Here is a 16,198-nt window from a genome sequence, read left to right on the forward strand (position 1 = left end):
GGTTTTCATATATATATATATATATATATATATGAAAATATATATATATGTTCAGTATTGGCACACAGCTGAATAAGCCTAAAAAGGAGGGCAGAAGAGGGCTACCAGTTCCTATAAAATAGGATTTCCAGGTCTAGAGAGATGGCTCCATGGTTATATGGACTGGGTTTTTTTGTAGAGGGCCGACATTTGGTTCCCAGCACCCACCCAGCTGCTCACAGCTGCCATCAGTTCCTGGGCTCCCACTCTCTTCTGGCTCTGCACAGACATGTACATACACATTAGGCAAAATGCTCAAACACATAAAAATAAAGGATTTCTAAGTAAACAAGTTGCTTCAATACAGAGAAAAGCAGCAATGTTTTAGCTTGGAAACTGTGCTTAGAGACTGAGGAGGTATCCATTGGGCAAAGTGCTTTCGGTACTGAGGATGACCCGAGCTGGGAATCCAGCGCCTACATAATAGCCAAGCCTTGTGGTAGATGCCTGTAACCCTAACATTGGGAGATGGGAGCCAGAAATAGGCAGATCTCAGGGGTTCACTAGGCAGCTGGTCTAAGTGAAACAGCAAGTCCTAAGTTCAGAGAGTGGTCGTATCTCAATGATACATTTAAGGGAGATACCTGTGTCAACCTCTAGCCATATGTTCCTGAATGGTTCCCCAACCAGTTGTGGGACCTCACACACATATACACCACACACAATCTGTTCAACTACAGTTGGTTTTTCCTATCCACTAACGGCAGCTGCTTGGGGAACCAACAGAGGACTTCTCTGAAACAAGCTGGGTTAGTGGTACTACAGCGGGGCCGGGGATGGCCCTTCCAAGTGACGAATGTACACCAGTGAGTTCCCTTGGGAACAGAAAGTAGGTATCAGCACTTTTTCTTTTGTTTTGAGACAGAATCTCACTATGTAGCCTTGGTTGACTTGGAACTAGCTATGTAGACAGGCTGGCTTCACTCTATAGAGACTGGCTTCACTCTATAGAGATCCGCCGGCCTCTGCCTCCCTAGTGCTGGGATCCAATGTGTTTGTCACTACACCTACCTCATTTCTGTATGTGAATGCTTTATAATGATTGGTATATTATAGTCTAAACTTCTGTAAAAATTGATAAACACAATAGCGTGTGTTTAAACATTTTACCAATGTGAAGTTTCTCCCAGCTACATTCTCTTTTTTGTTTTAGGTTTATGAAACCAACTGCATTGAAACAAAACCAGTAACCCACACTAAATGCTAATTCTTACTCTGGCTTTTGCAAAATGTTATTTTTCATGGTGCTCCATTTTTCACCCATAGTCTTAATTTCCTGAGAGCTAAACAGACACTCAGGTAACACTGGGTAGTTTCTAAGAGCATGGGTCATATTAGTGTACCAACAAGCTTTCACCCGTGCAGGGCAGAGGTTCCAGGAACTTGAGTGCCAGGCCTCAGACTCCCACAGTGCTCACCAATCACCTGACAACTGAGAGGCATCAAGTTACCAGCCAGGGCAGTCCAGAACAAGCCTCCTAATGCTAATCTCTCCCATTGCTAGCACCTAACCAACGGTTTGGTATCAATAAAGGCATTTAACAACTTGTGTGTGTGTTCAAGCAAATGCAGGTGTTAGGCCAGAGGCCCTGGAACCTCTAGAACTGGAGTTAACAGTTGTGAGCTGCATGACATGGGTGCTTGGAACTGAACTCAGGCCCTCTGGAAGAGCAGCATGAGCTCTTAAACCCTGAGCCATCTCTCCAGGTCTCCCTGCCCCCTCACTATGTAACCCTGGTTGCCAAGAACCTGGTATGTACACCACAATGGCCTCAGAACTGAGATCTACCTGTCTCTGCCTAAGCTCTGATTTAAATTTTATGTAAAGACTTCCGCACAAAACCACAACTTTGCTTACCTGGTAACTAGAGGAAACCAGGAACCTGTGAAAGTACCCTGTCATACCACCCACACTGGAACAGTTTTTTTTTTGTTTTTTTGTTTTTTCTCTCAGCCATTTCCGTTGTCTAAGAATAGCTCCATAACTAATAGCATAACTGGCTGGCTGAGCTTACCCATAGGTGTGGCTCCTCGGAGGGAACGACTGTCTAGCAAACAGCCAGCTGTTTATGCCAGCAATCGGCGTGAGAGCTCATTTAGAGGCTGGCAGTTCATATTTGCATGTTCCACGTCAGGAACTCTGCTCCCAGATTCGTTTCCATTCAAGACATCTATCTTTGACATCTGTGAGCACATTTCCCCTCCTCAAGAACAGCCTTTGTGAAGTCTCACGGCAGCCAGCCAACTCAGCTGCAAGACCACAGTCAGGACCAACATTAAAGGCCTCACTCGGCGCTGCCAGGGGCTGACCATCCTTGTGGATAGCAGGCAAGTGCTTCACTACTGTGAGCTGTAACCCCAGCCCAAGGTCTACTCATAGTCTTTGGTGGGGACAGCACATGCTATACACAACCACAACAAACCCCTGATAAGCCTGGTGACCCGAGTTGAGTTCCTGGAGTACACATGATAGCAGATGACTGTGTACACTGTACAAAGAGAAAGCAGACGCCTCTAGTTATCCTCTGACTTCCACACTCACACAGTAAAAGTTAAAAAGAAAACCAACATCTCAGAAGCTACTACAATCGAACTGTTTTATCAAATATATGAACATTTATATTACAAATCATGCAGTAACATTTCTTCCTCTCTGTCCCATGAGGCCTCCATGTCAGAACCTTATGCTCACTTAAACCCACAGTCAACTGCAGGCAAGACAAGGGGAAGGAAAGTGCAATTTTGAAAGTAAGACCGTAGACCCAGAGTATGACACAAATTGGCAGAAGGCTGTAAGTTTTTCTTTGGCCCTCGGTCCTCGAATTGTTCATTCTTAACAGGAAACCTTTCAAGAACAGAAGCACCCAAGCACGCCGCAGTGCTGCCCGCTCTCTTGGTGGTGTTCCTCTTTCAATTCCATCATCCATCCTGGAGTCCTGACGAGCTTATAGGAACTTCTTTCAAGAAATCCTGCCCGGTTAATCCCAGCACTTGGGAGGCAGAGGCAAGCAGATCTCTGAGTTCGAGGCCAGCCTGGTCTACAGAGTGAGTTCCAGGACAGCCAGGCTACACAGAGAAACCCTGCCTCAAAAACCAAAAAGAAAAAAGAAAAAAAAAAAAAAAAGAGAGACCCCACCTGGGTTTACTTCCTTCTCAACTGACTATCTCATTTTGAACCTCTAAATAACAAGCAACAAAACAGAGAGTAAGTCCCAAAAGGACTCCAGCTGAGACTGTCTACAGGAAACTTCTGTTCTAGAAGCCTTTGGCCAAAACCTGCAGAGTTGGGGCCAACAGAGAAAACAGGCCCAGCCGGAGCTATTTCAGGGGCCCAGGGAACTCCAGCTACTCTGCGTCTGTCGATTTAAAGTGATCGTCATCCACAGTAGAGTAAATGTGGCCCTCATTGCACAGGAAATCCACTGCTTGCCTGCAAGAAAAAAAAAAAGGGGTGGGGGATCCCTACATTAAAATTTGAACATAGCTAAATAAGCAAACATCACTTCTTTTTGTACTTCTTATTTTAGCTCTGAATTAGTCAGTCACTTTGTTTATGGAAGTCTCTTGCAGAGAAATGACAGTACAACCTAAGGATTGAGATTACCCATGCAGACCAGGGCTGCCTTGGATCTTAGCCTCAAATTTCAAAATAAGGGCTGGAGAGATGGCTCAGAAGTTAAGAGCACTGACTGCTCTTCCAGAGGTCGTGAGTTCAACTTCCAGCAACCACATGGTGGCTCACAACCATCTGTAATGGGATCTGATGCCCTCTTCTGGTGTGTCTGAAGACAGCTACAGTGTACCCACATACATTAAATAAATCTTAAATTTTTTTTTTTTCAAAATAAAATAGGGCTTCGCTTAAAATGCCAATCTAAGTAGACATAGGAACCTGAAGCTACAGTCAGCTTGCACATGAGATGTACACAGGGGTCTCAAGTCTCTCTTTCCTGGATTCAGGCCCCAGACTCACACACTGAAATGCCATTTGCTTTGCCTTTGGGCAGTAGAGTAGCAGGAAGGGAAGGGTAATTCAGAAAGTGTGTGGCTCCTCCAAATCCTTAGGTCCTCAGAGACAGGAAGATGGTTAGTAACAGCCAGAATTTACAGTGAATCTGCCTCATCACCACAGTGACTTTGAGATGGGCATTATCTACCACCACTTTACAGCACAGAATGGGAAACTGGTCTGGGCATTTATTTTCTATCTCGGCCTAAAACTGTTACATGGGTTTGTTCGAGACAAGGTCTCATTATGTACTCAGAGCTGTCCTGGAACTTGCTTTGTAAACCAGGCTGGCCTTGAACTCAAGTATCATGAGTTATATATTACTCATCTCAGTTCACTGCAATGGGATCAGCAGTTAGCTGCCTAAAACAGAATCACATCAACAGAGTGAGAAGGGCTGCCTGATGCCTCCAGCTCCCAAACAAATCAGCAAGTGGTGCAACAGTGCCACCTGGGAGTGCTTTTACATTTTCTTCACAGCTGCTCAACGTCTCCCCCAACGGGCTGCAGCTGACAACTTTCCTCCTGTGGGTCTCAAGCAGACCAGGTTGGCTCTCAACTCCCAATCCTTCTGAGATTACAGGTGAGAACCAGCAAACCCAGATCCAGCTTTACCTTTTACACTCTCTTCTCACTATCAGAAGGCTGTGGACAGATACAAGGGGACAAGCCTGGACCTCTAGGCCACGGACAACCAGACTTACTTGACTGAGGCTATAGGCATATGCTGGAGCTGGCTCCTGAGATCCTGGAAGTTCAATCCTTCAGGTCTTGGGCAAGCCTTGATCAAATTCAGCACCTAATAGTCCAAATTAAAAAGACGTTAGCAACTGCTCTGGATCGCTCACTTATGTAAACCAGAGTCACTTCATAAGCCAAGAGGAGCTGGAAAGCGGCTCAGGAGGAGCACCTGCAGAGAGCCTGGGTTTCTACCCTCTCTATCCTCCACCGTATCAGACAAACAACGGCATTGTGGACATACACACAGACATCTGTACAAGCAGGCAAGCACATACAACTTAAAAGGGAGGGGGGTGTTAGTGTGAAGCAGGTTACAAGATAACCTTACATTATTTGGGAAGAAACAAAATGTCGAACTGGCTGTGCTTTGCATGGGTAAATAGGCAGCTTACCTGGTTTTGGACCACAGTGAGGCCATTTGCTGGCATGAAGTTATTCCCACTGAAGTTTACCGGTTCACCCATTCCGGGGTTGCCGATAGATGGTCTCCCTGCAGGGGCCTGAATTGAGAACAAGATCAGAACATTAGAAAAGCCATCACATCAACCTTACTTCAGATAACTTACTAATAACAGCAGGAAACAACTGAATCAGTTTTCCTAGTAACTATTTATTCATCTAGGAAAGCTACAACAATGAAATCTTAATACCTCCTGAAGCATATATTCCCTGTTCCCAGAAAAGGACGCTGTGGCACTGAGACGTCACATGAAAGCTAAAATGGTTTCCTTGGGACTCCCTCAAGCAAGCATTTATTATCATGAAACCATGTTGAGAAAGAAGGCACAGATTTGCCTGCAGGTACAGATAACCGGAAGAGGGCCTGCCTACTATAGATAAAGCTAAGAGTCCAATACACAACACAAGAAAGGAGGCACAGACGCTCCACCCTCTTTTAGGTCATTCCTTTCTCTGGATTATCTCAGATATTCCTCTGAAGTGAGTTCTGCCAAAGCCATCAGTGACTTCTTAAGTCACTGGCTGCTCAAGTCTTTTGGTCTTCACAACCTCTGACCTCTTAGCAGCAGACAATGCTGACCACTCTTCTCAAACACGTCCCCTCCAGGTTTCATACCATATTCTCTGGTTTCCCGCTTATTTACACTGCACCTTCTCAGAACTCTTCCTCTTTGCACAGTGCCTGACCAACAGTACATTCTACATGTGCTGTATCTACTATACTGAATGACAGAGGAACACACATATCCTATGAGGTTTAAAGCAGTGTGAAAACACAGCAAACAGCCACTAACCCTGTCTCGAAAAACCAAAAAAAAAAAAAAAAAAAAAAAAAAACCAAAAAAAGAAATCCACTAAATGTCTGTTGTTGAGATGCTTTTATGATGTAAAACTGGACACAAAATGCCATTTGGCTATGAAATTTTTGGTCAGCCATTTTGGTACTGGGTGAGAAACAAAGTTCTGAGAAACATGAATGTTTCACTTAGATTAAAACCATGACACAGCTCAGGGAGAAAATGTGTTGAGGACCTAAGTGCAGGCTGGAGGTGACTCACAGAGCTCTGTTGGCTCTTCCTGAATTCAGTTCCAGGTGGCACACACTGCTTGTCACCCTACCTGCAGGGGACCCCTCACCCAGACTTCTCAGAAAAGGGAGTTGACCGCAACTCCTCACCTGGTTGTTGGCTCTGCTGAGCATCATGTGTGAATTGACCACCTCCAGGACGTGTGCGGTGAGCTCGTTCATGTCTTCCAGAGGGGTGATCTTAAAAGCCACCAAGCTCTTCTTGTTCTAAGAGGAAAACATAAGTAAAAGACAAACATATTTAAGTGACGTTCTGGGCAAAACACTGGCTTTTTCCTTGGTCATATTTCTCACTATGGTAAAATGCCTGTTAGACTTTAAAATGCGGGCACATGTACCACAGTATGCAAGGGAAGTCAACAGGATAGACTTGGTGTTGGTTCTCACTTCCCACCTCAAAACAGGTCGTCTTTCTACTGTACACACCCAACTATGTAGCTCCAGAGCTTCTAGACGCCTTCCTACCCCTCCCAACCCCTCAGTGGTTTGTTACAGAGCTTCTGGAGGGCCACCTGGCTTTTACACAACTCCTGAGGATTTGAATTCAGTAACTCAGGTCCCTACACTTGCATGGTACGTGTTAGTTACCCAGTGGGCAATCTCTTCGCTCTACTTAATTTTTTTCTTCTTTGAGGCAAGTTTCACAATGTAGCCTTGGCTGTCCTGGAGCATACCATGTAGACCAGGCTGGCCTAGAACTGATCCCCTTTTGAAACAGGGTCTCACTATATAGCTCTGGTCGTTTGGAACTATGTAGAGTAGGGTGGACTCAAACTCAGAAATGTATCTGCCTCTGCCTCTTGAGGATACAGAAAACTGCCCATGTGCCACCACACACGGCTCTAATGTCTATTTTAAGACAGAACCTAGATACTTTTTCTCAATGAAGAGAACAAAGTATCTTCTCATTTAATATGCAGATTATTAAGGATAACTACTCATTCTTCTAGTGAAGACATAAATTCAGAAATTTTTGTTATTTTTTTCTTTTTTCTTTTCCCAGACAGAATTTGCATAGCCCAGCAGTCCTGCAATTCACTCTATCCTACAATTCACTCTATAGACCAGGCTGGCCTTGAACTCACAGAGATCTGCCTGCCTCTGACTCCCTCATGCCGGGATTAAGGGGTGCACCACCAACACGTGGTGTGAGACAGGATCTCTTTTTGTTCACCAATGTGTGTGTCAAGCCAGCTTGCCCGTGAGCTTCAAGGGGTTATCTTTACCTCCTTTCTCTCCACAAAGTGCTGAGGTTACAAGTAGGCACTAACAAGTCTGGTGAACCTGGCCTTAACTTTGGTTTCAAGGATTCAAACTCGAGTCTTCATCTCCGCCATCTCCCCAGCTCTGAGGCTACCATGTTACTGGACTTTACCTGAAAGGACCTGAGGTGGCCAGCAACCTTCACGTATGTTTCTGGAGGAACCACAGTGTTCTCACCACCAGCATCCTGACAGATGAAATATAAATACATGACTTTTTTATTTACTTTCAATTTTTTGATAGGGTCTCCTGTAACACAGGCTTATCTTCAAACTTAATACACAGCCACGGATAACTTTGAACTTCTTCCTGTTTCTATCTGCCAAGTACTGGATTACAGGCCTGCAATGTTACTCACAACTTATTTGGTGACAAGAGCTAGAACTGCCTGTTGTTTTGTTACTGGTTTTTTTTCTGTTGTTTTTTTTTTTTGTTTTTTTCCCCTTCACCCCCTTTAAAGGTATGAGAGAGAAAGGGGGTGTGTATGTATAAGACAGACAGACAGACAGACAGAGGATCTTCTAAATGTAGTCCAGGTGTCTTGGAACTATGTAAGCTCTGGACTCAGAATGGTCTAGAACTTACAGCAAAATCCTGATTTAGCTTCCTGATGCCAATATAATAGACACGATCCAAGCACACCAAGCAGGTCAACAGTATTTACTCATTTTCCCCTGCATTTTGTGTGTGCCCCGTGCTAAGGGAATGGAGGTCAGAGGACATGTCGAAGTTGGTTTCCTCCTATCATAGATTGGCATTAAGTTTACCAGCTGAGCCATCTTATTGCCCCTGGTCAATACTTCTTTGCCTATTAATTTCATTTCATGTGTTATGGGTATAGGAGTGTGTCTGTGCACCAGCTGTGTTCTTGGTGTTGATGGAGGCCACAAGATGTCAAATCCACTAGAATTGGAGTTACAGACAGCTGTGAGCTGCCATGTGGATACTGGGAATTGATCTTAGGTCCTCTGGAAGAGCAATCACTGTTCTTAACTACTGAGTCATTCTTCCAGCCTGCCTGGTCAATACCCTTAAACTAAATCTTGGTATATATCTTTAATTGTTTCATTAATGTAAATTTGAACATCTTTCTCTTTTCTGAGACAGCTGTGTGTGTGTAGCCCTGGTACTCCTGGAACTCTCTATGTAGACGAGCCTGGTGTTGAATCGAATCCAGAGATCTACCTGCCTCTGCTTTCTGAGAGCCAGGATTAAAGGCATGCATCATCAAGCCCAGAGAGGTCATCTGAGAGCTAGGATTAAAGATGTATCATCAAGCCCAGAGAGGTCAATGTTTTTTAACTGATGATTTCAGTACATGGTGAACTTTGGGAAAACACCTGATTGTTTTCCAGCTATCACAAGCAGTGGGCTAAGTGCTCCTCACACAACTTAGAAACTCACATGCAATGCTTACTAGGTCTAACCTGTATCACTGCTGCCTTTTTTATCTGGTATTTTATAAGTAACCTGTTTATCTTTCTTTGTCCATTTCTCTAAGGTGAAGCTACTTGTTTCTTCTTTGCAGAGGTTTTTATTAAAGTGACTGAATATGTCCGAGTATGCTTCACATTCATTTAAACAGTATTTATTCCAGGCTCACTGTGTGACAGGTGCCATTCTAGGGACTGGGGACAGTAGTGACCGAGAGAAAAATCTTTCTTAGAGAATTTACTTTTTACTCTCTTACACAATATTTTAGATGGTTTAAAATTTTTATGTGGTCAATTAAACTCTCACTTTATGTTTTTTTTTACCTTTGTTATCTTGCTTATGACTTTTTATACCAAGAAAAACTTTTAACAGGCTAAAACGGAAAGAGCTGAACATCCAAAGCCCCAGTCGCCCCACCTCGATCCAAGAGCAGACACTCACATCCGTGTCGACCCACTGGCGAACATCCATGGGTGCGGCCGTCATGTCATCTACTTTGTACACAATGTTGGTGGGCGCCTTCTCGGCATGTCTGATTATCCCCACAACAGTGACCTAGAATAGGGGAAGAAAACAAAGCAAGATGCACACACACACGCAAGCAATTTATACAACAGGTTTTTTGAGACAGTCTTTCTTGTTTTATGGGCCTGACTGGCCTCATACTCATGACAATCTTCCTGCCCACCAAGATTATATATAAGTGTGAGCTGACATGGCTAGTCCAAACTAAAACCTAGCTTTCCTTAGCTGAACAGAACACGTTCATTAAGAAAAACTGAGAAACAGCTCCTGTGAGAAAGAGGGGCTCCAAGGGAAGGATACCTTCATGTACTCTTTTAAAAAATACTTTTTGTTGGTTGGTTTGTTTGGAGACAGGGTTTCACTGTACAGGCCCGGCTATCTTGGAACTCTGTAGATCAGGCTGGCCTTGAACTCAGAGGTCCACTTGCCTCTGCCTCCCCAGTGGTAGGATTAAAGGTATGTGCCACCCCTGCCCAGCTTTAAAAAATACTTTTCAGGAAAATAGTTCTAGGGCTGGAGAGACGGCCCAGAGGTTAAGAGTACTGACTGCTCTTCCAGAAGTTCTGAGTTCAATTCCCAGCAGCCAGATGGTGGCTCACAACCGTCTATAATGGAACCAATGGCCTCTTCTGGTGTGTCTGAAGACAGCGACAGTGTACTCATATACATAAAATAAAAAAGTAATTCTTTTTTTAAAAAATTTTTAAAATGTTAAAAAAAAAGTTCTATTACCAGCGTGTCTGTGTGTGTGTGTGTGTGTGCGCGCGCGCGCGCGTGTGCGCGTGTGCCACAATCCAGAAACCAGAGGACATATTAGGGTGCTAGTTCATTTTTCAGTGTAGAATGTGAAGACTGAACTCAGGTCATCAGACTTATGCAAAAGGCCCAAGCACTTTCACCCATAGAGCACGTTACTGGCTATATACTTTTCAATTAAGTAACTCTTACTCCTTTTTCTTTGTTGAATGCATATGAGTGAAGGGTATGCACAAGTGAGCAGACAGATGTACAACGCCCTTGCAGAGGCTGGAAGACGTTGGCTGTCCAGGTCTAATACTATTATTGGTTTTATTCCCTTGAAACAGAGTCTCTCACTGAACCTGGAGCCAGCAAGTCCCAAGGATCCTCCTGTCTCTGACCCCAGTTTTGTGGTTACAGGAACCAGAGTAATCAAGCCTGGCTTTGTACACGGTCATGGATCTGATATCTGGTCCTCAGGCTCGCACAGCCATTTCTCCAACCCCTTACTTTCTATCCCTAAATGGTTATCCACAAAATCCTATATACCTGTGAAATCTCAACATCTCCAATTTTGAACACTTCATCAGTCAGAGTAGCAGAAAGCAGCTGAGATATGGTACAGGGCACAATGTGCTGGGCTCGGACTCTCTGAAAAGAAAAAGTGTGCATAAAGTCAACCCAAGATAATAACGTGTCCTTGTGCCAAGCACTTTGAATATACCAATCCTGAAATTTCAAAACCAAGTTCTCCTTGCTTCAAAGAGAGAGAAAACAAGGCCAGAAACTTAACATTTATCTGTCTCTCTCCCTAAGTGTTAGGATTCAGAGTGTGTGCTACTGTACAAGGCAGATGCCACACTTTTGAATTCAAGGCCACACCCATCTGATGAACAGATGTTTGCATCATACTGTGGGTTCACAAAGAAAAGGTCAGAGTAGTCAGAACAACATAGGATAGCCTGCCTTTAGAAAAAACCTTTAAGAGCACATCCCAGGGCTATCAGTGGTGGCCCATAGGTTTAATCTCAGCACCCAGTAGGTAGAGGCAGGTGGACCTCTGAGTTCAAGGCCAGCCTAGTCTATAGACAGGATAGCCAGGGATACACATACACACATACATACATACACACACACACACACACACACAAAACCTGTCTCAGAGAGGTGGGGGTAGAAAGAGCACATCCCAGATATCCCAAAGGCAAAGTGTTCAGGACACCACTGAGACAACAGGGTTTTGTGAAAAGGCTTGAGAAATGACAAGCAGAAAAAGGACTTAGGAGACGAGACGCTCAAGGTTTTTTGATAAAATGGAAAACTTTAGAAGTATAGCTTCTTTTAGGAGATATCCTGGCAACCAGATGGCAATCTCTGTAGAAGATGTGTTGAGAGTTTAGCCAAGCTGGTCGCCTTTGGACATCTTAAAGAAAGACCAGGTGTTAGATGGAGTGGGCAGAATGGCATTTGGAAGACACTCAAATCACCTCTCAAGCAGTCTACCAGTAATATATAACTTGTTTGTTTTGTTTTTTAAGACAAGGTTTTCCTGTGTAGTCATCCATGTAATCCCAGCACTCAGGAGACAGGCAGTAGAGTCACCACAAATTCATGATCTACACATGGCAAGTTCCAGGCCACACACAAGTGGACAGTGAAAACTTGTCTCAAAAACAAAACAAAGGAAAAAACACAAAAGACAAGCCTCAACATTGTTTCTGCCTTAGCGGAAGTACTATTGTAAGCAAAAGGCCTCATCCTGATACATAAAGGAACGAAATGCCCTATTTGGGACCTCAGATATGGTTATTGTCAATTTCAAACATCACAACCATACAGACTGGATGTTTCCGATCTATCAGGGAACTTTGGACCAGGAGGACACAAATGAGAGCGGAGCGGTCAGTCTACGTACTGATTTCTTCTCCGCCTGCGACGGTGTGGGCGACCCGAAGCCACCGGGGGACTGCGTGTAGCCGCCCGCTCCGCTATAGGTGGAGCTGCTGAAGCTTTCGAATCCGCCTGGTGGTGAACGACAGTAGTCAGAGGCTGCGCTGCGCTGCGCTCCCCAACTCTACACCTGGCAATCGCTGTCCCCAGCGTCCCTGCCGCGGCAATCCCCCTCCCACCCATCAAACGCCGCGGATCCGGCCTCCGGCCTCTCTGGCCCTGCCCTCCCACGCGAGACTCGACCACTCCTGACACACTCGCGCGACTCCCCGCCTCCTCCCCCGCACGCCCGCCATTACTATTCCACATCCTGGTAGCAGTTTTCCCGAGAAAGAAACCCAAGAAGCTCGGACACGGAAAACAGAAAAGTTTGCCGCTCCGCCGTGGCAGCGTTGTAGCTACTTTGCACTGGCGCCACAAACTCGTTCCCGCGAAGAACCAGCCAATCAGCGCCCAGAACACATCTAGCTCCAGCCAATCAGAACTCACGAATCCCGCTTTTTCCCCGGTATCAAGGAAAAACGCACTGCCCCAAAAAAGAATGGAAGCCTTAGCGGCCATATTTACTGAGGGCAAATTCCCGATAGGGCAGTATTTAAGAAAACAACCAATCAAAACAACACTTCCGGGGCCATCCGCAAGCACTCCTCACATTCATCCCCCGTCAAGTGCGCAGCTGCTCGCGTCACTTCCGCCGCTCGCTAGCTGCCCCCCCCCGCCCCCCAATTCCCGCTAAACTGCCAGTTTCCGGACGAAGCTGCAGTTCAGGTGTTGTGGAAGTCATACTTTCGACATTGGTGCTCAATTGTAATGCGCAATTTACACACCACAGAGGCTCGGTGCTAGTCTCACAGGACCTCGTGGATTCTTTTCTATAAGAAATTAAAATCGCCAAGTACAGCGATTTCAGCTCAGCACTCAGGCAGAAGCAGGAGTGTGTGATATGTGTGAGTTCGAGGCCAGCCTGGTCTGCATAACAGATTCCAGGCTAGCAGGGGCTACATGATGAAACTCTGCTTCAAAAAATGAAATAAAATAAATGAGATTTTTTCCTGTAGGGTCACAGATCGTCTCCATGATCATTGAGCCTGTAAGAAACCTCACGGAGGCCAGCAAAATGGCTCAGCGAGCCAGGCTATCTGAGGTCGGTCCCTGAGGCCTGCATGGTGGAAGGAGAGGCTGAACTCTTAATCTCACTGTAACAGAGTAAAGACCATTAGCCAATTTTGGGGGGTCAAATTAAGCAAGCTTTATTTTGTCAGACATGGCTATCTCCCTAAATCAAGGTTTGAAAAAACAGCCGGGCCATGGTGGCGCACGCCTTTAATCCCAGCACTTGGGAGGCAGAGGCAGGCGGATTTCTGAATTCGAGGCCAGCCTGGTCTACAGAGTGAGTTCCAGGACAGCCAGGGCTATACAGAGAAACCCTGTCTCAAAAAAACAACAACAAAAAAAAAAAGGTTTGAAAAAACAAAACACAGGTGAGGTTTATTATATTAGCCCCCCAAACTACAAGAATATGAACATTTTCAAGGGTTATGTAAGAACTTGGCTGAACATTTTAGTATTATTTAGCAGGACATTATCAGGGTGAAATCGGTATAGGGTGTGGAACCTAACAAAATTCAGAAAATGGGTCAAGACCTGGTAAAATTAAGTTTTACAGAAAACAGGAATGAATTTATTTTGACTGTATAATAATATGGCTTCTGATCTTAAGATGGAGGCAGGCTGGGTTGTTAGAAGTTGTCGTTATACACACTCAAGCACACTTGTTCACACCCCACACAGGCTTGTATCTAGGGTATAGATCTTGTTTTCAAAGAAAGAATCCCTAGCTGGGGATGGTGGTGGCACATGCCTTTAATCCCAACACTTGGGAGACGGAGGCACGTGGATCTCTGTGAGTTTGAGGCCAGCTTGGTCTACAAAGTGAATTCTAAGTCAGCCATGGCTGCACAGGGAAACCCTGTCTTGAAAGAAAGGAAAACAAACAAAAGAAACCTGGAGGCCACAGTGAAAAAGATCCAAAGATGTCCTGCTGTCTCCCCACCAGCTTTGCCTACCTCCCAGTCTAATTAGGGTTTGTTCTCTCCTGTGACTTTAACTACTCATTATATGAATCGCACACCTTGGTCTAAAAGCTGATAGAGAGACCTTTGTGTTTAGTTTTCTAAGATTCTGGGGGTACGTGCACATGAGTTTAGGTGCTTTCAAAACCAGAGGAGGGCTTGGGGTTCCCTCCATGTGTTATAGGCAGTTGTCCCCTGGCAATGCCCATGTCGGTTCTGTAACACCAAGTCAAGTGATCTGCAAGAGTGACATGCCCTCTTAATCCCTGAGCCATCCCTCCAGCCCTATGTGTTCAGCTGTTTAATGGTTATTGGGTAGAGCAGATGTCTCAGTGGGTAAAAAGCACATGAGGGGCAAGCCTGCCAACCTGAGCTCTAGAAGCTCCCGTGCTAGAGTGTAACTGCAGAAATGGAAGAGACCTCAAGTACCAGCTCCTGAAAGTTGTCCTTTGTCTTCCATGTGTGCACCATGTCTTACACATTTGACAAAGGCCGTTAAACGTGTAGGTGTGGTGTGTATAGGTGTGTGTGCATATGTGTATGTATAGGTGTAAAGGTGTGTCAGTGTAGGGGTGTGTATATATGTATATGTGTATGTATATGCATGTTTGTGTGTTTGTATTTTGTATACACATGTATAATGTGTGTAGGTGTATACATATGTATGTATGTATATATATATATACGTGTGTGTGTGTGTATTGTGGCTGTAGTTTAGTGGAAGATCAGTTGTCTGGTATGGACAAGGTCTTGGGCCAAGCTCAGAATTTCTGAGTTTTTTTTCTTCTTTTTCCTTCTTTTGTTACAGGTTCCCTGTACTGGCCAGGCTGGCTTTTAACTTTCTTTTATTTATTTTTATCCACGTGTCTGTGTCTGTGTCTGTGAGTGCATGCTATGCATGTGTGGATGTCTAAACTTTCCAGAAGTGGGTGTCAGATTCCCTGCACCTGGACCCACCTGACATGAGTGGGTCCTCTGGAGGATCATCAAGTGTTCTTTTTTTTCTTTTTTCTTTTTTTTTTTTTAAAGATTTATTTATTTATTTTATGTATGTGAGTACACTGTTGCTGTCTTCAGACACACCAGAAGAGGGCATTGGACAGACAGTTGTGAGTCACCGATGTGCTGGGAATTGAACCCAGGACCTCTGGAAGAGCAGACACTGCTCTTAACCACTGAGCCATCTCTCCAGCCCCTGCTCTCATCTTCTTGGGTAGTGGGATTACAAATCTGTACTACCACTGTTTGCCCTGTAGTCTTTCACACTGTGGACTCATTAAGGATAAGCTGTCTTAGAGACTCCTGCTTAGAGAGGATATAGACATCTTGATATCAGCTGAGCCTCCTAAATGTAATCATTGGCTAGTTATTTTTTGTGAGGCATGTTGGTGCATACCTATATTGGCGGCAACACAGCCTGAGGTTGGAGGCCCTTGAGTTTGAAGTCAGTTTACAGTCAACCCCCAATAAAAAGAAAGACTTGTTCTTTTGTTTTTTTTTTCCTCTTCAATGACCATTTTATTATAATTTGAGAGAAAAATTGGAATAAGGCAAACAAGTTAAAACATCTTACCAGCTTTAGGGAGGAGGGAAATGCATAAGAGGAAAGGAGGCAGCCATGCCTTTTGAGTTAGGCTTTAAGAAAGAGTCAGCAAGAAAGGGTGGTGAGCAACTGGATGGGGACAAGACCTTCAGAGAAAAATGAGAATGTCCAGAGTATCAGAGAAGTAGCCAAAAAAGACAGAGCAAGGTGGAGACGGCCTACACTGTTGGTAGAACATGAGAAGGCAGGATTTTCTCAACTTTTGATTGAGCAAACATTTATGTGCCTGGGGATCCCAGGTGAGCCAAATCAATTTTCTACCCTCCAGGAGCTCAAAG

At 44.7% G+C, this 16,198-nt stretch overlaps 1 protein-coding gene across 1 annotated transcript; it reads right to left on the bottom strand.

Annotated features, from left to right (window-relative positions):
• Nucleotides 1-2,622: 2,622 nt before the first annotated feature.
• On the bottom strand, nucleotides 2,623-12,716 carry Rpa2 (replication protein A2). Its single transcript, XM_034501682.2, has 9 exons — nucleotides 12,545-12,716; nucleotides 12,211-12,317; nucleotides 10,845-10,946; nucleotides 9,474-9,587; nucleotides 7,711-7,785; nucleotides 6,426-6,542; nucleotides 5,182-5,289; nucleotides 4,753-4,847; nucleotides 2,623-3,469 (listed from the first exon to the last, which is right to left on the bottom strand). Exons 1-9 carry the CDS (start codon nucleotides 12,552-12,554, stop codon nucleotides 3,385-3,387), a joined length of 813 nt encoding a protein of 270 aa, XP_034357573.1. The 5' UTR covers nucleotides 12,555-12,716; the 3' UTR covers nucleotides 2,623-3,384.
• Nucleotides 12,717-16,198: the final 3,482 nt, after the last annotated feature.

Source organism: Arvicanthis niloticus, chromosome 5 (assembly GCF_011762505.2).
Source record: "Arvicanthis niloticus isolate mArvNil1 chromosome 5, mArvNil1.pat.X, whole genome shotgun sequence".
NCBI lineage: Eukaryota > Metazoa > Chordata > Mammalia > Rodentia > Muridae > Arvicanthis > Arvicanthis niloticus.

Coding starts and splice junctions, on each gene's coding strand:
- Rpa2 (XM_034501682.2), bottom strand. Junction 10,947..12,210: donor CGCAGGCGGAGAAGAAATCA/GTACGTAGACTG, acceptor TTTTCTTTTCAG/AGAGTCCGAGCCCAGCACAT. Junction 5,290..6,425: donor TCAGCAGAGCCAACAACCAG/GTGAGGAGTTGC, acceptor TTCTCAATTCAG/GCCCCTGCAGGGAGACCATC.